This window comes from Mytilus galloprovincialis, chromosome 11 (assembly GCF_965363235.1).
Source record: "Mytilus galloprovincialis chromosome 11, xbMytGall1.hap1.1, whole genome shotgun sequence".
In the NCBI taxonomy this organism is placed as follows: Eukaryota; Metazoa; Mollusca; class Bivalvia; order Mytilida; family Mytilidae; genus Mytilus; species Mytilus galloprovincialis.
The window spans coordinates 68460406-68484272 of NC_134848.1; the positions used below are offsets into that span (position 1 = coordinate 68460406).

General features: G+C 31.4%; 1 protein-coding gene across 1 annotated transcript; it reads left to right on the forward strand.

The window, feature by feature from the left end:
- The first annotated feature begins 277 nt into the window (after positions 1 to 277).
- LOC143052684 (uncharacterized) lies at positions 278 to 20133 on the forward strand. Its single transcript, XM_076225750.1, has 6 exons — positions 278 to 380; positions 1088 to 2299; positions 3728 to 3758; positions 17719 to 17813; positions 18146 to 18242; positions 19760 to 20133. The coding sequence occupies exons 1-6, from the start codon at positions 345 to 347 to the stop codon at positions 20011 to 20013; spliced, it is 1725 nt and encodes a 574-aa protein (XP_076081865.1). The 5' UTR covers positions 278 to 344; the 3' UTR covers positions 20014 to 20133.
- Positions 20134 to 23867: the final 3734 nt, after the last annotated feature.

The window sequence follows — 23867 nt, forward strand, 5'->3', positions numbered from 1 at the left end:
GGGTTCTGTGTTTTTGTGATTTTAATGTTTTCTGTCCTATATGTCTGTTTCTTTGCTCACACATTGTTATCAATATTATGACATTCTCTGCGACTGTCCTACAAATGAAAGGTTACACGTTTCATCCACCATTTTTATTTTTTCAACTAAAGGAAATGCTTGTTTCTAGTCAGGATTACGATTTTTTTTAAGTCGTTTCTTGTGGTTTGAGTTTTTTTATTTAGACATTTAAAATATGGACTTCGAGGATTTTTATTGTTTTAAATTTTGCAGAAAATATCCGACAATGGGTTTCGTCAATTCTTCTGTACAGCCATCCTGATAATAAAGATTATCCAAAACTGATGTTTGTGGCAACTCACAAGGACCTGGTCTGTCAGGTAATAATATAATATTAAAAATCCATGTATGTAGACATTATTTTTGGTTGTGATTCTCTGACTCTACATTCTTATACACAGGGTAAAGCAGAATGTTTGTAAAAATATTAAAAATTTTAAATAACATGCTTATTACTTATTATTACAATGGACTTTATACTATTGATCAAATATCTATTGTTTGCACTTTTCTAGCAATGAAAAAAGTCAGTATGATAAATATATTGAACCTGGTCTGAAGTATATTCATATAACATATTTGAAATATTATTTTATTGTTTTATGGAGAAATATTTACTTTGTAACCTTAAAGAAAAATGATTCTGAATCTTATTTCATTGTGTTTATCAATAACAAAATGTCATTAGCACCAAATCCCAAATAAATGTAGTACATTGAAAGACTATTAGGATGCATTTAAAAATTAGCATTAGCATAACTAGACGTACAAGTAACTTAATTTGGATAAAAAATATTTCGCAAATGTATAATATGATGTAGAAACCGTTAAACTACAGAAAATAATAAAGAGTATCTTAAATTTTATATCTTAAATGGAATTTGCAGATTAATTCAACTTTTAACTATCAATATTCAAATACCTTGTGTTTGCATTTATTCAAGTTGTAGTATTCTAATGATGTACACACATTGCATTATATTTTTTAAATCAAGTTATATAATAGTCCTTCTTTTTTTACTTGTAGCAAGACGTTTCAAATAAACGAGCACAACTGTTGAATACTTTATCAGCCTGCTTTACTGATGAGAATATTCAGAGTCATATTATGTTACAACATCTGTTCTTTGTTAATGCCTTAAATGAGAACGACCCTGAAATGGAAGAATTAAGAGAATGCATATCAACGACTATAACTGAAAATCCACAGTGGGGACAGAAGGTACCAAAACAGTTTCTCATCCTCGAAATGATGTTAGCAGCACTAGTTGAAGAGGGGAAAATAATTATCCCTCTTGAAGATGCAGAAAAAATGAACTCAACAACCGGAGTCAAACCACTCTCTACGACAGAGTTGGGATTATTCTTAGGCGTTCAGAATATTTGCGGCAAGATGACATATATTGATTACCCACAGCTCCGAAACTACATAGTTATTGACCCAACTTGCTTAATTGCTGTCCTGAAGTCCATTGTTACATCTGTGCCCGTTATAGCCAGTTTACATCAAGGACGACTTACCAAATCTGACTTGACAAATATCTGGAGTTCTGGAAAATTCTCCCATTTTCTGCAACATGAGGAATATTTCCGGCAGCTGTTGGTTCACTATGACATTCTGTCAGAAGTGAGACGTTATGATAGAGAAAGTGGAAAGAAGATATATGTGGATCGTTATCTTGTACCATGCATGATCACGACTCAAAATACCACAACCTTTGTTGAAAAGCATCTTACATCTGGCAAATGTATTAGCTTTGCATTTGAATTCATCGCTGCAGATGTTCCCGATGCAATACCATGCAGACTAATATCAAGCATTCTAAGCATTTGGAATGTCAAAAGTTATGAAAATGTAGACCTACTCTTCTCTGGATTTGTTGCTGTCGTCCTAGATAGAAAACATGATTTAGTCGTGAAAACTGAACATAACACTGTTGCAGTGTACATTGTTCACAAGGATAGAAAAGAGTTGATAATCAAAGATCTTGCCTCCTGTGTAATAGAAGTTTTAGAACAAAACCTTGCTAAAATTTCAGAAGTCTACTCCCTTTCCTTCAAAAGTGATAACATTACTCAGAGATATGTTCCATTTCATGTAAAGTTGAAATCTGGATGTCTGTCACCAAATTGCTTGTTAGATGCGGAGGATGTAAACAGTATTGAGACTTACTGGGTGTGTGATGACCACAGATATATTACTCCCAAATCTGAACTAGAAATTTGGTATACGGACAGGGTAAGTTTTGATCTGATTTAAAGTTGACAAGTTTTCATTTTTATTTTTTATGATTAAGTTTAAACTATTTTTTAATTCAATCAGTTTAATTATTTCTCAAATGAGCAATTATAGAATAAATTTTAAAAAAATCAAAAAGAGCAATATATTCAAAGAGTGACCAAACAACACATTAATTCACGAAAAATTTTCAATGAGTAAATCATAGCGTTTTTCGGTCACAAGTTGAATATTTTTCGATATTTAATTTCTGTGCATAGTCAATTGTTTGTTTGATTGTGCCCATAGAATATTATTTTTATATATAACAATGGTGTGACACCCAGACCACAAACATGCTTGGTGCACACTAAACGTTTAAGCATTATTGCAAGAAGTCTAATGAATCAAAATCTATTAGATCGGTTCACAGACACTATGAAAAAGAGAAGTTAATACACCGAAGTTTTTCTGACAGTTCATTTGATCATGAAAAATGATGTAGTATTTAAAATGGTATGTTTGCTATTACTGTCAATTTTCTCTAGTTGTGTCTGGAATACTAGTATTTATTTGAAAATTTTATGAAGTGTCCGTGTGATATATGTTACCTACTCCACAATTTATTTCCATCGAATTATAGTCATAATTTCAATTAGCATGATAAAGTTCGATTTGAAAGAAATTTATTGCAGATCATGAAAGGGTTAAGTTCTTTTCTCATTTGTTTGAATTCTACACCTTTTCATTGGTATAAAAATAAGAAGATGTGGTATGAATGTCATGATGCAGTTTTGCATGGCCGGTAATAAATACAAGAGAGTGACTTTTACTTTTTGACGCTCTTATGAATATTATGCAATTCCTTTAATCTTTGACATTCCTTTTTATGTATATATATATGTGTGTATGTACTACCTGCATTAAAAATATTTCCACACATATATGGGGAAGTTTATCCCTTACCATGCTTACAAGATTATGTATGATATTGTTCGACAATATGATACACATTATAAAACTGTTATACGTGTCATTGGTATTTTTTTGATTTTATGTCATGTTGGGCACGAACATCTGGAATCAATTATCAAAAAAGGGGGAAATAAAAAATCAGATAAGATAAGAAAAAATTCCAAACTCAGAGGAATATTCAGAACAAAAAGTCTGTAATTAAATGGCAAAATCAAAAGCTCAAACACATCAAACTTATGGATAACAACTGACTTGGAACAGGCTTTACCTTATTTCGAAAATTGTTTATTAACCCTGGTTTTATAACTAGATAAACCTCTCACTTGTACGACAATAACATAAAATTCAATTACATTGACAACGATGTTTGAACAAAACAAACAAACATAATATGTAATATTGTCAGGTTTTGAATTATTTGACAATTGCAATTTGTATTTATTTAAACAAACTAGTATCATTGTGTACTTTCAGACTAACTTACAGTGTACAGATTCCTGTCAAGGTAGGCCCAATTTAGTGAATATCAAATTGGTCAATTGCAATTGTTTGAAGTTTGTTGTCCTAAAACGAGTTTCTACTATGCTGACATTTTCCAAAGGTTGTATATGTCTTAATGTTTCGTCCCACCAATCAGAAAGCAAAAATGGATAGAACATAACATAAGGCAATAATTTTTAAATCTTTAAATATAAAAACCACAATGTTACATTGGAAAAATACATAGAATGTAATATATTAACAATCTAAGTCTAGTGATCGATGTAAGAGTTATTCGAAAATTGTCCAGAAATTAGTTTGTATGGGGATAAATATGCAAAAATGTCCTTTAAAAAAAATTGGAACCATATGTCAAGAAGTTTATACAAAAGGTTAACAAAACCACTCTGAGGAAAATTCGTAAGGGTGAAAGTAAAAAAAAAACGTAAAACCTATCAACCATCGAAACGAATTGAAAACAATTACCGTGATTCTGACTTGTTACAACTATTTCCCGAAAGTATGGTAAATCATGTTTTATAGCTAGATAAACTTCCCACTAGTATGGCGGTTATTTTATCATAGTTCTGGTTTTTTTTTTACAAACAGACACAATACCATTATCTGACTCTATTTAAGATACAGCATCTACATACCGTTTGAACAAAAAGTTATACATGTCAGACATAAAACACAAGTGACTAAAAAATGAAAAATATATATATATAAATAGTTCTAACAAATACATTATCAACATACTGTCTGCCTTGATTGTACTAGTGTAATAAGTGTTTGTTTATGAACCAGATGTTATCAATTGGTGTTTCATCCATAAGAATAAGATTTGCATATTAGGGGATACATTTATATGATTTTTCGGAAGGGTTTCCGATAGTGACTATTGAAGTTGTTTCTTGTTCGATAGACGACGCTGACATAATTACATTTTGTAACGAATGTAAACAAAATGGCGGCGACGTTAAGAATATTTATTTTCATTTTGCGCGTATCGTTAAATTGGAAAAAAATGTAATACAAAACATTCATTTGTATGTTAATAAGATATGTATTTTGTTTATTTTTAATCTGAGAGCAAATAAAAAAATGACAAAAACTATACAATCTATGTGTAACAGTAAACACCCTGATTTTTTAAACCTTTGAAAATCAGTCTCCTTTTACGGATAGAATATGATGAAATATTCATATAGTTATATTGAAATATTGTTATTGATTACATTTGTATTAAAACGAATTAAAAATGTATGAAACGAATTGTTTTAATTAGCCACAACTTTGATGGAGGGTATTGTTTATTTCATGAAGTGTTTGTACTTAAGGTGTCCTTTCGCGCACTCTACGCCCAATAGTGTCCAATATATGCTCGATATGGTTCAAATCCAGGCTACGATATGGCCAGGGAAAATAAACTGACTGTCATTGGACTAATGGATCTCTTTCAAGATGCTAATTACAAACATTTTTGAGTTGTGCACCATTGGATACGGGTCACTGTATGTCTGTTCGTAAGCAAAGGTCTCTGAAATGGTCTTTGCACACGATAATTAGTAACTATGCGTCCATATCGAACAGTTCTTGTTTAAAGTCTCATGTATGGCAACCACTCTCCCTTTAGGATTGTACTGTTTGCAAAGGTTTTTTTTTCTAACTGGAGTGTGATCTCGATATGTCTTTAACATAATGTGTTGCCTGATTTTATTCACAAAACGACTAATATTGGAATTGTGATGATACGTGCAATTTGTCGCTACGACATATCTGCTTCATTCACGCTTATAATCTGCCATCTTGCTGCAGTTGAGTGTTCTTAAGAACCCATTACATGGTCTCAATCACATAACTTTACAATATTGTTATTTTTGTAAGTGTTGAAAACAATGAGGATAAAAACAACTGTTTTATTATTTGCATGTTTAGAAGTTGCATGTGCAGATTAGAACTTATCGAGTCGACATTTATTGATTAAACTCAGGTGAGATTTACATAATGTTTAACTAGTTATGTTTCAATACATTATATCACAGAACAATATACGATGGTTTTTTTTAAGGTTTATGACCCCTTCTGTAGCCATTTTTGTACGAATTTTTGAAACTTCAATCGTATCAAAAGCTACAGATGTAATGAGTAATAGAGAAAGGTCATTTTGTACATATACCCAGAGGAGCCTTGATGCAAAGCATTTTATATATTGTTTGATTGCATTTAATAGAAAAAGAGTACTTTGTGGCAAATAAACCAAGATGTTTATAGAAAATCCACAGCCTTTAATACAGAGATTTTTGTTATAAAATTTGAAACATAGATTACTCACTTACTTTTTATGATGTGCTATCTTTTTTTTTTACATACAAAAAGTTCTAAGCAACCTGTAAATTCCAAAATACATCATGCAGAGTCATTAAAGTCGAGCGCACCTTAAAAGGTGTACTTGATTTGGGCCCTATTTTAATTTGTTTTAACCAATAGCTACATTAATAAACTCGTTTTAAGAAAATCAATGTTAGCACTGCATGCAATAATCGTATATCTATCAGACAGGAAATTGCCAAATATTAGAGTACAATGAAAAATGCTGTGGATTTCTATAAAATTTCCATGTTTAGCATTGAATCAACAGAAGGGTACATAATCCTTAATTTGAATTTCAATTCGGTGTTGACATACACTTTACCATGTGTATACATAGTAGTAAATACTGATAAATTGTATGTTTGATAAAATCAGCTATCCGTGAAAATATTGACATCAGTGACAATTGCAAAGGCTTTATCACACCTTTAATCTGTATGATGTCACGTCAGAGATGTCAGTCACTGTTGCAATAGCTTAATCAAACATTTAATCTGTATGTCCCATAAAACATCTACGTCGTAAAGTGAATAATAAAGTGTATATGATATGGCTGTTTAAATGTCACTCACAGTTTCAACCCTCAACTAATATAATCCTTTGAGTAGACATCTTGGGATTATATTGGTGTCTCGGATTGATGCGGATGTGATATTATCAGATTATTACATGGACTTTTTCATATCGCATGTATTATCAGCCCTAGGTTCAATATCAGCCCAAGAGCCGCATGGCTCGAGGGATGATATTGACCGAGGGCTGATAATACATGCGATATGAAAAATGACATGTTATGATCTTTTTATCATATGCTTCAACAGTAGAGAAAAACTTTTTTAAAGTAACTTTCTAAATTATGTTTCAGAAAAACTTTAAAAAATGCATTTATTTAATATATATATTTTTTTAATTAAATTTAATTATTTTACACTATATACTTTCCAGTTTTCAAATAATTGTTTTGTACGCTACTTTGTAATGTTTTTCTCTGAAAACGTAGCATTGAGGTGTATTTTCCGGAATTTGCCGAGTATCACCGGAATGCCATGTGATAACGTTACGGAAAGGCATGTGATAACAATCGAAGCATGTGATAAACTTTTCATATCAGCCCGCTAAGCACCAATTCGAAAAATATGGACAATACTTTAATTTAATGCTATTATCATACGGTAAAAATCATATGTTATTTAATCTAAGTATATGATAATGAAAGTTATATGGTATTCTCTATATTTTTAGACCTTCAATAAACAAACTATATTTTGTATTTCTAATGTTCATGTAGGTATACTAGATGCCGTTCTATCGATGCTACTCAACGACTCGCAACTTCTTCGCATTTGCAACAGCTTGACAAAAGAAGAAGTACGCAGCTTGGCATTCAACCTTGGGGTCTCGAATACTAAACTGGATGCAATTGATATTGATTCGATTCCTATGAACAAATTTTACAGCCTTCGTGTCTGCAGAGAGAAGAACAAATCATGCAAAGATTTTGTCAAGGCCATGGAAGCTGCTGAAATCAACAGACATGCAATGTGTCAGGTACTTTGTTATCAGTCAAATCTTAGTTGTTCCAGGTTTCACAAAGGCTGATGTTTTATCAATACAATGGACAATAAATTTGATTTGTTATATGCAAAAATGGGTCATTCTGCAACAACTATATTATCACTCACTATCGAAAAACATAAAGTAACAATTATATATATGTATGTGTGAGAAATGGTTTTCTTGGTTAATCGTCATCACGAAATTATGTGAAAACCAAGGTTGCAAAAGTACTAACCAAGTGGCATACTTTATTACCAAATGAGACCCTTTTAAATCCAACTTTGTTTAACTTTCTTAAAGTTGATTCATTTAATGAATAACATTTGAAAAAATATCTATGAGTCCATATCAAAAAACAAAATAAATCGTGCTATGATTATAATGACGTTTCCTGTAAAAACAACACTAGAAAAACAGTGTTTAAATGCATTTACATGGACAGCTTGTGTTTTATATTTGTATATATCTGTATATATATAACGTGGGTGGACAAAAATAGTTACAAGATACAATTTTAAGTAAAAAATAGCAAAAAAAAAAAGAAAATTACGAAAAGAAAAACAGCAATAACAAATAATTGTATGGACAAACTTACGAACCCATAAGAAACTGATATCAGAATTGTTTACCTCACTTATTAAAAAAAACACTTGTAATTACGATTTAACTCTGTGTTTTATTGTAGATTCTGAGACAGGAAGAAGTGGAGACCGGTATGATATAATAAAACATATTCAGTATAGCACGATATTGCTGTCTCCATTAAGTGATAATTTAAACTTTCCCTGTGCTACTGAATCAACCATGTGTTAAAAGCCTCTCACACATGATTTATTGAACCCATTTTTATTTTTATTTGTTTTTGTTTTTGTTTTCTTTTGTCATACTTGTTACAGTGATATTTTCCCACGTTATCAACGCTTGTAAGCTGATATATCATTTTTGAACCGATCCAAAGTTAATAAAAGAATCAAGTATTTAAATTATAAGGACATCATACAACTTTTATATCAAGCCACTGGTCAGTGTAAGTGTGAAATTGATTCACTCATGAGCAATACACTAAATAACTTGTAAAGGAAAGAAAATATTCTAGTGGCCAAATTAAAATATTAACAAACCAAAAAAAATTAATAACACAAATACTTAACTCCGCGAAAAATTCTAAACGAAAGTCCCGAATCAAATAGGAATATCAAAAGCTCAAACACGTCAACTGTATTATAACAGAGAATTTCTTTAAATAGTTTTATAAGATTTGCCCCTACTAGCTGATACTATTCGATAGTCTACAATTATTTGTTTTAGATTTACCTGACAAGATTCTGAATCTGCCACCAAGTGATGAGATGTTTGACAAATTGTGTCTTCGAATTGGTAAGGAGTGGATGGTTCTTGGCTTAGAACTCGGTATTGAAATCGAACGCCTGAAACAGATAGAATACGACAATCCGAAAGTACTTCGTGAAGTCAGTAGACAAATGTTATATTGCTGGAGAAATAGAGAAGATAACTCAACAATCAGAGAGCTACTCCATGCTTTAGAACGATCTGGTAGAAATCCACATCTGATTACAGAAACTTTAGAAAATTGTGAAAGCTTTCCCAAATTAATCCCTGTTGATTGAGATTTCTAGATTCTATGACAATTTCTTGAAAGAAATAAAATTCATATGAGTATATGTATATATTTGTAAATAGATTATGATGTCAAATTATAGCTTGTGGGTTTTATAGTATCAATATCTGTATCCTGATAATTATTGTGTTAAGATATAGGCAGTTCTATTTTTAACATAACTACTTAGTTTGCAAGGGATATTGATAATTTCGCTTTTAATGATGCAGATTTAAATAAAATTAAAGCTGAATGTCCAATGAGATGTAAAAATATACGTTTATTGAGAAAACATACCAGTTCATATCGATGTTCTATTCCAATTTATCAATTAGATAAGACTAACACATATTTAGTTTTAATTGTTTATATAATAAATGAATACAATAATGTGATACAACAGGGAAGAATTATTCTGTAGTATTTATTACTTAGACTGAACTGAACAGGGACCTATTAAAACAGTTAATTACACAGTAAATTTATGATATCTCTATGGTCTTGGAGGGACTTGTTCACATGGGTGTTCCATATGTGTGCTTCAGTGAATTAAAATGTTAATTAAATGCGTGGTAAACTTAAAAAAAGAATTGCATGCCTCCCTTAATTTCATTTTTTTTTTAAACAGATTTGTGTATTTTTTTTAGTGGGTCAGACTTTTATTCTCATATTTGAAGTGTTGTTATTTATTCAATTGATATGATTTTAGTTGATTTTATTTTGCAAACATTAAATTAACAATGTTATATTGATGATGAAATTCTATGTCAAATGTTTTTTGCAAAATATATTTTTGCATTTTATGATTTTGAATAAATTATTTTCTCTTTTCAATCTTGTGTTATATCAATTATCTATTATACCTAATAAAACAAATTAAAAAATTCGAAGTTTTATTATCCAGTTTTATAAGAACAGGTACCACAGTTGTCAATTGTTTTCTGATAAAAACATGAAAAATACAAAAAAAGTATTTGCTATTTGAAAAAAATATGCAGTCAATTTGGAATATGCAAGACCCTATGCTAGCTTTTATTTCTATGTCTTATTTGCAAACACAACATCATTTTTCAATATTTATTTAGTTAACTAGCATTTGTGATGGAAGTCGTCATAAAGACGAATAGAGAAATGTATTCTAAGATTGCTTTTATAAAATAGCCTGATAGTTGTTTTATTGTTCAGTTTTCGTCACAATCTCCAACATGTTGTTGTGGGAAGGGAAATTGTATTTGATTTCACTCTAGGATGTGAAATTTGTCAGAAAGGATTTTATTTCCAAAGCTATCACATTATTTTGGGAATTATCGTACAAAGCTTAATAATAGAATACAGAAACAACTGTTTAATAAAATACATGAGTTTATCAAGATTCCGAATGATCCAATGCACGAAAAATCACATAAACACTGAATTGGTTGGCAATTCGGTTGCAATTAAATGAGAATCTATGTGTTGAATTATCGATCACTGCTACGGTAACGGTGTTTGGTATTTTTATTTAGGTTACTCTGGTTTTGAAACTTCATGTCAATTCGTTTCTGACTCGTTTAGTTTAGACCTTAATTTGTAGTTAACTCCCTGTAATATTGAAGAGAAATTTGCCGTTTCAGAATCTAAAGCAATCTGGGTAATATTTCCAAAAAGCGTACACCAAAAACGTTGTGATTGGTTTAAAACGTGATAAACAATAGAAATTGAACCAATGACGTAACGTTATTTTCATTTTGGTGTACGAACAATGAGATTATCCATAGTTCTCTAGATTCTGAAAAGGCGAATTGTGACTTGGTGATGTTTTTCACTACTTGTATTGTAATATTGTTACATGTTTGATTATGATTTACCCCTTCATTTAGAGACATATCTTTGTTAGCTAATAAGTATGAACCGTTCCCTTCTCTTTACTTTTGAAAAGATCGCAAATCTAGGCTTGCGAAATAAAGCAGACGCGGATCGTTCTTATGTATTTGAAAATCCTTATCTTGTACAGTTCAGATGTGTTTTTATTATACGAAGAGTACTGTTGCATCACCAAAGATTCGTAGATTTAATTGAAGAACCTTTCAACAATCTGAAAATGAGAGCCCCGCCAAATAAAAAGAAGAATGAAAAATATCAGTAAAGGATGTCACACAGATCGCTGTCCCACATAACTGTTTATCAATATGACTGTCTTTCATGAGATGATCGGCTGTCGATTAACCTGACTGTAGACCAGTTGAAGTTGAGGAAAAACATTATGTCTTTGTTAAACAATTCGTCATCATTTTACTATGATAAATTTGACTTTATGATAATAACTAACCATACATTAGAAAATATAGTTCAATGAGCACATCATAATTACGTTAAATGTTTGCAACACATGCCAATTCACCAGGATTACAATTCAGTAGGTTTATACACGTGGTTGTCACGGCCAGTTTTTTAAAGTGAAATCAAAGACAATCAGGATTTAGGCGATATCAAAAATGTCACAATCGATTGACAAAGACCAACGACAAACACACAGACAGCAACAACGAGCAACATATGAAAACATATGACTTGGATATGAGTTATCTCAATTTTATCATAGCGCTATTTGATCAACTCGATTTTAATGTATTACGAGGGATGATTCCAGGTGTTTTTAAATGGGTCCATTGAACATCAAATAGGGAATTTTTATCCCAATTGGGAATTTTTTATGCATACAATCTAAAACGAAATAATATCATTTTCCTGACCTGTAAAAATGGAAAATGTATACAAAGTTTCACCTGTACACCGATTGAAGAAGTTATTGGATTCAGACAAGGGAAGTTGTAATACATCAATACCATTGCACATGATGCACTATCATCTTAACTTTGGTAAACAAGACATATATACCAGCTAACATAAACCTATCACTGGGGTAAAGCTGATGACCGTAACTGCATTCACGGTCATCCCAAGATGTCGGATGAAAAATTAGGTCAGTATCTGTATTGTCTGTTAAAGTGTTTCTATATCATTTTCTTTAAAAATAATACATTTCAACGATGTAAATTTATAAAAGATTCACTCGGAAATCACTAATTACTACTGAGAAATGTGCATGAAAAATCGCTCAGATGACCGTAAATCACAATCGAGATGACCGTAACAGAATCAGCGATTCATAACAAGGGTGACCGTAATTGGTTTTAAGATGACCGTAATTTGTAAATGATGACCGTAACTTTTAAAAGATGACCGTCATTTCTAAGAAAAATCCGTATTTATATAACTACCTTTTTGTATCCAATGAAGTTAATCGTGTTAGTATAAACGTATTAATATGAGAGTTTTATCCTATAAGGAGAAGAAACTTAGATGTGCTTCAAATGCATAGTTCACCATAAGTATCTTTTTTACAGTAGAGGGTTGAATTTTTAAAATGAATTTGCAACAAGACATGCACATGAAGAGGTGGGGAAACCATGCAACAAAAGCGCGATAAAATGACACCTTACAAGTATAATTGAAAAAAATGAGGTGCACGGCCTCCAACTACAAGACAAAAGATATTTTTTTATGTCTGGGATTCCTTTTAATGACGTATAATGAATACACATTTTTAAAAATGCCAATGCATGTACACCCACTGATATTATAGCGTCTTCCATTTTGTCGTGCAAATAAAATAACAGAAAATATTGTGATGTTGTCAATTTGTATATATACAGAAATGTTATTCATACAGTCAGGATTCTACTTCGTCAAAATTATCTCCCCATTACGTCAGGCAGTTCATTTTCACAATCGTAGAAATGGAAGCCATTGTAGGGATGACGCGCTGCCAATTTTGCTCTTGAAAACCGATAAATTTATCCACATAACACCATTACGATCCATTTGATTTTCCGGGGGGGGGCTATGGATAAGTCGAAAACAATTGTTTTCTTTCAATTTTAGCATAACAAATAGTGGCAGCTGAGGGTGAAACACCCTGAGAAAAAAAAATTGTTTGTTTCACCCTCAGCTGCCACTAAAAACAAAAAACTGGAAGCAAACTTTTTTTCCAAAATAATCCATAGCCCCCCCCCCCCCCCCCCCAGAAAATCAAATGGTTGCTGCCTTAAAACTATTGTATAATCGGATGTCAGGTGGAATTTTCGAAAATTCTTAAACATTTAAAAAAACTGATTAAATATGTCGTGGAAGTGGGGCAGACTAAAAATTTTCCACACACAAAACAAAATATTTTCGAAGATATGCATTTTCATCATCCAAATCAAAAACACCTACTCTGTTTTTGTGATTCATTAGATAGGTATTTCACTTGACCCATATATTTTATTTTTTCGTACTGTCATTTTTTACGTTATAAAGTCAATCTGTAGCTTCGATATATTAAAATTATAGAATCTGAAGCGAGATGCTATATCAAATACTCTTGCTTTATACGTTTTAAAGACAAAATATACACCTCAAACACGCCCTAACATAAAAAGGTGACTCGATTTTCTATTTTCAATACAACCGTTACACTTTTGTGGGAATTTTTCTTGATTCACATAATGGAAGGACAGACACGAAAATTTCTGAACTAATAGATTGATATGTTGTCCCTTCGTGGTAAAAAAAAATCGGAGGTTATGCATTTTCTACATCCAACTTATAGTACCCATGTCGTCGACTTTATATCTTATTGTTCTGCATTACTATGTAATAGATACATTGTAAACTTATGCAAATGGTGTTTTTAATTAAACACTTCGCAATTGAGAAAAAAATTCTCGTTTTATTTGTTTCTAATAATTTTTAAAAATTTTGTTACTATAGTAAACATTACAGTAAACATTTATCGCCTTCTCTAACAAACAGCTACGAAAATTTTAATGTCGTTATCAATTATTTCATTGTTTACGAGAAATATGCAATTTACTAATATATTATCATTGTCATGAACCCAAAAAACGGCCAATAGTTTAAAAAAAGAATTTTATGAACCATATTTATAGCCGCAAACCGAGACCCTATTGAGATCGACAAACTCAACAAAAAGCTTTGAATACCAGTACGGATATTTCGTAGATTTGACGGTCGTCCTTTATAAAGTACAGTCAGCCTATACAAATTACGGTCATCCTTTACAAGTTACGGTCATCCTTTACAAGTTACGGTCATCTTTTTACCAATCACGGTCATCCTTGTTATATGTTACGGTCATCTTGAAAATATTTTGATTATGATTTACGGTCATCTTAACGATTTTTTCAAATCGAATTTCCCATTTCATGCACATTTCTCGGTAGTTATTTGTGATTTCCGAGTGATTTTTTTTATAAATTTACGTCGTTTCAATGTATGATTTGTAAAGAAAATGATATAGAAACACTTTAACAGACAATACAGAAACTGACCTAATTTTTCATCCGACATCTTGGGATGACCGTGAATGCAGTTACGGTCATCAGTTTTACCCCAGTGAACCTATGGCACTTAAGCAGTTTAGCTATTTATTCGAATTTTATAGATATCTTATATAACATATTAGATTTGTATAAGATATCTCATTTAATATATATATGAGATATCTTATATAATTTACTTTTTTGAAGCTATCTTATATATATATTATATGAGATATCTTATATACTTTATACTTAGATATCTTATATACTTATAAGATATCTTATATACTTTATACTTAGATTTCTTATATACTTATAAGATATCTTATATACTTTTTAAGATATCTTCTAAAGTTTATAAGATATCTCATTCAGAATATGAAATATCTTATAATTTTTTTTTATACAAGATATCTTAAATAGTTTATTGTATATCATCTTAAGAAAATTATATAAGATATATTATATGAATTATCTTATAATTTCTATACGATGTCTCTAATAATATATCTTATATGATATATATATAGATTCTACAACTGCATCGAGTGTAATACGATATTTATCCATTCGAGACAGTTAAATTTTCAAATTTAAAATGCAAGGCATGCCCGTGCGTTTAAAATATTTAAAACTTATTCCTTCTTTTCGAATGATCTGCAAAAAGATGTGTTCTTTCTATGTGACGTCATCAGGCATGGTCGCCTTTTTTCATGCCGTCACAATTGGAAATTCAGAGGAAAGCAAGAACATTCGACGTCATAATCGGATTTTAACCAGTGAAGTACTGAGATCAAACGAACCACACTTTGATTAATTTTTTTTATACAATGAGTGCAGAAAGGGATAAATTGACGAAGAATTAGAGAAATAAGATATCTTAAATAATCTTTTTTTATAAGATATCTTATATAAACAGATATCTTATATAATAAAGAAGATATCTTATATAAACAGATGTCTTATATAATAAAGAAGATATCTTATATAATAAAGAAGATATCTAATATCGATTATAAGATATCTTATATAGTATAGGGGTGCCCATTACATGAATGGTCCATCATCAACATTATTTTCAAAAACGCTGAAACTTTTGTCTTTTGAGGAAATAGAGCAAAATATAAAATAATTTCTTTTACCAAACAAGTTTTAATCAAGTTACATAACCGGCTCTGCTGGGCGATCTGCTTTTATAAGATCGGCGCCCATTAAAATTTATTCATCAATGTTATATTAAAATTTGAATTTGTTCTTTGCCAAGGTCTGCTTTGACACCAATTTTGACAAAAAGCATGTTTTTGATCAACCTGCTGAGCGATCTACTTTTGCGAATTCAAATACTCCCATAAACTTTTATTCAATTGAATCCGGCTGCCTAAATTGTTTACCTCACGTTGACATAATTAAATCGTTGTAAATAAAATGCGATCGTAGTCAGCATTCTTATCCGGATTTTACTACGTTTGATGACAAACGATGAAAAATTATAGTTGCCGTAATTGGTGACTAAAACTTTTCCGGAATTACCGATTTTTGTTGGCAGATTTAAGGGCCGCTTAGCGGCCCTAAACTATGTAGTGGAATCATCCTTGATTACAGAAAACTACAATAGTCTTTCAGATTATTACGAACATTAATAAATCATTCATTAACCTGGTGTAGTACAAGTACCTTTCATGTTGATAGATACGATACTGTCATAACTTCTCATTAGGTCTGGCATCTTTACCCATGTATAGTACAAGTACCTTTCATGTTCATATGTACTATATATACCTTCATAACTTCTCATTTGGTCAGATTTAATGCACAACAGTGCAGTACAAGTACCTGCCATGTTCATAGATACGATACTGTCATAACTTTCATTAGGTCTGGCATCTTTACCCATGTATAGTACAAGTACCTTTCATGTTCATATGTACTATACCTTCATAACTTCTCATTAAGTCAGGTATAATACACCACAAAGTAGTACAGGTACCTCTCATGTTTATAGACATTATACCTTCATAACTTCTCGTTAGGTCAGGAGGTATTTCCCTAAGTATAGTACAAGTAACTTTCATGCTGTTGGATATTTTACTACATAACTTCTTAATAGGTCAGGTATTATTCATTAGGTTATATTTAATTATGTATGGTCTTATCATTACTTATTCTATATATTAAACTTGTCCGTATTTATTTTATCTTCAAAACATTTGAAAATGTTACAATTAGTCAAGATCGGAATATTTTTGTGTGGTTTCTCACTTACGTCTGCACGTAAGTAAATTTTGAGAAAAACATTAAGTAGTTTAATAAATACATTTCGATTTTTTATGCAGAGAAAAATATAAAAAAAAATAAAAATGTCTTTCAGGCGAATTCGATTTAAATTACTTTAATTCAACTCAGATAGCAGCCTGAGGGTTTAAAGAGAATACGACAAACAAATTGAGATCAAGGATATCTCAAGAATAATTATTTTACCTCAGAAGTCGGTAATTCGTATTACATACCTAATATATAATGTAAATTGTTTTGCTTTGTGTGTACTGTACAGATGGATAAAACTTTTTTTTTAACTTAAACAGTGTTGTTCATTTTGTTGTAAGGCCCGACACAGCGGAAACACCCATCATTCAGGGTGGGATGTATGTATGTCCTGTATCTTCCTCCTTTTGTAGGAGCATCAACATTGGTTATGGTGTAAAGTTAGACATTAAACACACTGTATCGGTACGGATTTAATATGGCGAATTTGCCTACCCTGTTGTCTTGCCTGGCCGTGACCGGTCTTACTACGAAGAAATTAACATTCCCCGTGAACATAAGTACACATCCACGTCCGCCTGTAGATACACATTAAGTGCATAAGATGTGTTGTAACAACTGAGGGAACCGTAGCTACCCTGCTATGAGGTTTATCAATATGGGCAGACTGGTGTATTTGAAATTTCTGTTTGCTATGAAATGAGTTATTGGAATTTATACCACTATACGTTAAAAAAAATAACAACTAATTCTGTAATCACATCCCCTTTAAAATTGAAATTTGAAAATGTACTATCTGTCTTATCTAGTTTTATTAGACGATGTATGCAGACATGGGTGGGTGCACTTTCGGGATAGATGTTACATGTTTGCTACAGAGAAAGAAACTTGGACAAATGCTGAGGTGAGCAACAAAAGAAAACAAACAAAGACCCAACATTTTAGATTTGCAACAGGGTGATTATGAATACATAACCTTATATAGAATTTAAATCTAAGGTAAATACTAATCAGCATTCAGACTACACAATATCTTTTTTGTCCAATAATACACTTTATATCCAATAATATTGTATGGTTAACTTTTGTGTGTACAATGTATTTTAGTATATGAAGTTGTTGTAATTTTACCCTTGACTTTTTGAACTTAGTACAAATGTAATTGCATTGTTTAAAGATCGTTGTTGGTTGTGTTGTTATAACAGCAACCTTGTAATTCATCGCTGTCTTTTTCAGTTTCGATGCCGTGTTTTTGGAGGACATCTAGCGGAAATTGAGCATGCTGAGACAAACAAGTTCCTGAAAGATACAGCACAAATGAGGAATGGAAATGGTATGTAAAGTTATATCTGTACTCAAAGACTTGACATAATCGTCTTTGTGGAAGTAATATTTAGATTAAATTTGGTCACACAAATTTATTTGTCAATGTGATTCAAGCGATACTAGTTTTTTTTCCCGGGAGATGTATTACTTTAAAAGTATTAACCTTTTGTACAAGAACAACATCATAAAAATACTGGCTTTTATTTTAATACACATTTTGAAAGAGTGTTATTCAACAGGCACCAACAAAGTGGAAAGCGATTGATATAGGTTGCAACACTTGTTTCCCAATCCACTATGAAAGAATTGGGTTTTAACTTCAACAGGCTCTTGCATTGTATTTGCGTTCTTATATATGATAGAGCATGTAAAATGTGCTCTTATCAGAAAAAACTTGGGAGAATTTTAGGTGTCCCTGTAGATAGCCTGATTTAACGCTAAAAGTTTGTCTCATAAAACATGTTTCGAAATTGTCATGTGAAAGTTAATAATCGAGACCTCCACCTGGTCGGCATATTCTGCAGATTCTAATGTGTGAGTTCTTGATTACACATCAAATATTTAACGTTAGAATTTAAAAACTTAACCAATCAATAAATCAGCCTTAGGCTATCAAATATAAAGTGTAAAATTGAAAACAACACGTTTATTAACTTCTTTCCGCCGAAGCGCTTTTCTGGATTTACCTTTATCAGGAACGCTCAAAGCCAAAGATTTGAAATCCGAAGATAGATAGGTACCGAAAATCGTTGAAGAGATAAGTGTCAAAGAAACTAAAATAAATAGCCAAATTCATCAAAAGCCAACTTTGCCTGAGGGAGTTGGAACCTTAGTTTCATGATCATTTCAAAATTAATTAACGGACAAATTTAGTAAAGTTTGTTAAATCATGGCAGTACCATAGCACTGACTACAGAGCTGGTGAAACCCTCGGGGACTGATCCACGAGCAGAGGTATAGATCGAGTGTAAATGTCAGGCCCATTAAAAGTCTGGTTTAAAATGTATAGACACAAGTTATCTTCCATAATTACACTTCATTTTTTCAACGTCTTAATATATGATATAGGACCATTCCGAACGTCCAATCTAGTGATGTTTCAATATCAAAATGTTTTAAAACAGATTCAACAAGACTTTAACATAATCAACAAAACCAATAGTCAAAAAACTAAATGAGTAGACAAAAAGTAAAATATATACTTGTTTTCGCAGAATAAAAATAAGAATAAAAAAGTGTAAATGTTTAGTGTGTTACTTGTTCCCTAACTTTAAATAGATTTGCACCTTGTGTAAAAAGGGGGGCAAAAGATACCAGAGAGGACAGTCAAACTCATAAATCAATGGCTAAAAATAAATAGACAAACAGAAAAATAATAGAATTATATACACACCATAGAACATGTAAAATACTAGAGTTCTATATTTTTGACTGCTTTCGTGATTTTCAATATAAAACAGACGTGTTAATGTCTCGTTTTATATTTGTAACTGCTGACGTATTTTTGATCATATATATTTTCAGATCAAAGACACCATTACTTCATTGGATTGACTGACGAAGCTTTATTGGACGAGTGGGAATGGGTTGAAAGTGCTACCAAACCGAACTTTACAGATTGGGGTAATCACCAGCCAGATCACAATGGAAACGATGAACACTGCGTTTTATTTTATGCACGTGATCATTATCGATGGCATGACGCCGATTGTGACTACCATAATTATTTTATCTGTGAGGAGGAAGAAGTGAACTCAGGCGGAAGTATCATTGGTTGATAATAAATATGATTTGATATAAGTATTGATTGTGTTTTTAGCAATGTAGTCAAACAGATGTTGTTTACATTATTAAATGGTTGATATGTTTGAATAAAAAAGTACTGTATTACATGGAAATGTGTTTTAAAATGTCATTCAATTCTTATCACTGTACTAGTATACATATTTTTAAGGTGCCAGCTGAAGGACGATTACGGGTGCGGGAGTTTCTCGCTACATTGCAGACCCATTGGTGGCCTTCGGCTGTTGTCTGCTCTATGGTCAGGTTGTTGTCGCTTTGACACATTCCTTTCTCAATTTTATTATCATAGTGTTCTTGTTTTTTTTCCTTATTTGAGCTATTAAAAACTGATGACACCGTTTAGCAATGCTACAGATCAGTGAAAAGGAAATATATATAGTTCGGATGGTTATCACTTTATTTATCGTTAGAAAAACAATTCCAACATTATATAGAATTCCACGTATATCACGATATGTCAGTTTGAATATTTTAAGTGCTAGACAAGCCTATCGTGTCATATTCCCAAATTCAACTGTCCCGAAAGAAAGAGAAATATTGTACCACACACGATGCAGAAAAATGTATATCATTGTAAATTCATAAAGAATGTACGTGAGGATGAAATTTTGTTTAAATGCTAAATCAATTAAAACAATGACAGTTGAAAACATGCTCGATTTTAACTGCAATTATGCATACATGGTGGCCGTTTTTTGTATGTGTGTTATTTATATTAGGGGAGGGGTGTAGGATTTGCCCATAGCAATATACGTTACATTTCAAAATAAAGTGCATCCAGTGCATGGCTGGCGTAAATATGTTTTTTTTTCTTTGTACATTTCATTTTTTGTTCTATCGAAACGTATACTGTCCTTTTTCAATAGCTATGCATTCAACATTGTTTATATGTCGCGTTCAAAAGATTGCATATTGTCTCTATGTGTTTAATATGTATCATTTAGTTTGATGGCCTGGATAAATGCAGAAAAAACATATTTTTCTATTTCAATCAACCTTTTGTGTTATACGATTTAGAAAATAGAAGCTAAATATGTTATAAAATTAATAGTTACATCTTATTTGTCAACCAGTAAATCTTCATTGAACTAGTACCCCGTACACGGATTCGATTTGCATGTTGTAAATTGTAGAGAGACATACGGTGTTTACGTAAACATGGTCGTTAATCCTTGTTTGTCAGCATATAGTGGGATTAAAACAATAGAATAATGTGAACCATGTAAAGTACATATTAGATGCGTTTATAAACATTGAAACCATATAATTTGATATGCAATTCATCTTCAGCCATTATATATTATAAGAAGACAATACCAAGTGGCACAAGTTCAAACTCTTTTCATCTCAAGGATTTGATAAATATCTAATATGTCAGGTATTTCTGTATAAGTGATCTAATTTTGTGTTGTTTGTACTACTAAATATTGAACCTATTCATATTGCGGTTATCCCTGGATCATTTGGACATGTCTCAGTTATTAAGATTCCTAAGACTCTGTGTTTTCTCATTTTCATCTGCACGTGAGTAAAAATCATCAGAAATTTATCAAGTTGTACACAAATCTTATAAGTAGATAACGGTTTTATTGTATTCGTTAGAGTAAAAATTCCTTTAAAGAAGTAGTTGCAGATCGTAGGTTAAGGAAGTTCGTTTTTTTTCAGTTTAATGGTGTTTTTGACAGTTTTGGTTAATAAGAATATAGTTATTAAAAAAAGCTCCCACAGATTCATTCTATGTTAATCCTAGATTTATGATTTCACCATTGACTGCATGTTAGCTCCTCGGTATAAATTTAGAGTGTAGAGCTTTTTTGTAAGAAGAATGTATGCAGAATAATTGTTTATCAAACCACCATAATATTATTCAACATTTATTCGATGTCTATTTAAACAAAAAGGAGTAGGTCCAGTAAGACCCCTTTTTGGCCCCAAAATATAGCAGTTTTACAAAATTGTTAAAATGTATACTTTTAGTTATTTATTGGACAGTAGAATGCTTCTGCTACATAAATATGGGCTGTTTTTGACAATACGATGTACATATATCGGGTACTAGCACCATTTAGGCATGCTAAATTACTGAAATGTTCACAATTCTAGCATTTTGATTAAGTTTTAGACGGTTTCCGTGTAAAACGAAAGTGGCCGCATTCGTGTTCATCCAAAATATTGAAATGTTAGTTGTATTTGATGATAATACATAACATATATAAAGGTTGAGGATAAACACGGATGCGGCCACTTTCATTTTTGACAAAAAACATCTTAAAAGTGACATTTTTCGGCATATTTGGTAGATTTTACATATTTGAGCTTGAATCGGAGCGTTTTTAATGACTAAATTAGTTAAAATCTTTCAAATAAATTAATTGAATCAAATGAAATAGACACTTAAGTGTTTAAAAAGTGGTCAACATCATTCATCAGATGAACCTGAAATTTGAGGCCAAAATCGGTCCTTACCGGACCTACTCCTTTAAATACTTTCCTTATATTCAATTTTACAACTTTGCAATAATTTTGGACTCATGGATTGGAAGTATGAAGAACTAAATAAACTCATCATAGATACATTCTGCAGTTTGATTATTCTTATATATTGTTAATTTCTCCTATTATGATTCCTTTTACTTAGAATTTGCATTTGAAATTTTGCATTTAAGTAAACATTTCCTATTATTCAGTTTTACTGGATGAAGGATGCCGACATGGTTGGATGCATTTCCGGGATAGATGTTATATGTTTTCTACAGAAGAGGAAAGTTGGACAAATGCAGAGGTAACGCACTGGTTCCGAATAATAAAGACGGTCCTATGATTTATCGAGAACAATATAAAAAATGTTATTAAATTCTGATGGTTCAATTATAACAATCAAGTGAACAGAAAAAAAGTAAATCACAAACATACTGAACTCCGAGGAAAATTCAAAACGGAAAGTCCATAATCGAATGACAAAATCAAAAGCTCAAACTCATCAAACGAATGGACAACTACTTTCATATTCCTTACTTAGAATAGGCATTTTCGTAAGTATTAAATGGTGGTAATCAGTCGCTTCACACTAGAAATTCCTCACTACCAATTTGAAACGGCTGTTTTGTCGAAAGAGACATTAATAAAATTGAGAATGGAAATGGGGAATGTGCCAAAGAGACAGCAACCCGACCATTGGGAAAAACAACAGCAGAAGGTCACCAACAGGTCTTCAATGTAGCGAGAAATTCCCACACCCAGAGGCTGAATGAATTAATGAATACTTGATAGGAATTATAGACAAGGTCTGCTTACAATAATCTATATAAAATACCTGTATAGACTTTAAAGCAATTTCAATGATATAATCTACTTTTAAAATGTGTTTAAAAAGGTTTGAATTAGCAATTTAGCACGTTTCAACTGCATTATGCATTACTGGGGTTACCAAATACTTTAAAATTGGTATTTGCTGCTTTTCCGCTAAGCACGCAACATTTAATAGTAGAAGCAAACTTAATAACTGGTCGACTCGGATGTGTCCGGGTAGGGTTACATGTCTCCCTGCAGACTGTTAAATGAACCTTGTTAAATAGCATATTTAAAATCCCACGCGTGTGTTATGGTAAAGATAATTAATCATACAGTTCACTTATTAGATTTTAGTTTGGTTTCCTTAAAATTATACGATATATTTGGTTTACAGTTTGATTTAGTAGAAATACTGACATAGCTAGATAATAAATTAATTTTTTTAATTACTACCACAATTTGATATGAATTAGTATTGTAATTTTTTTAATGTTATTAATAAATGTTGTATCAACATTACAAACCTTATCTTGAATTA

What these genes read in the sequence shown, in the direction of transcription:
- LOC143052684 (XM_076225750.1), top strand. Translation starts at nt 345, where the DNA reads ATGTTTGTGGCAACTCACAAGGACCTGGTCTGTCAG. An exon ending in AAATTTGGTATACGGACAGG is followed by an intron (nt 2,300 to 3,727) that starts GTAAGTTTTGAT and finishes GTGTACTTTCAG; the next exon opens with ACTAACTTACAGTGTACAGA. An exon ending in GTGTACAGATTCCTGTCAAG is followed by an intron (nt 3,759 to 17,718) that starts GTAGGCCCAATT and finishes TGTCTTATCTAG; the next exon opens with TTTTATTAGACGATGTATGC.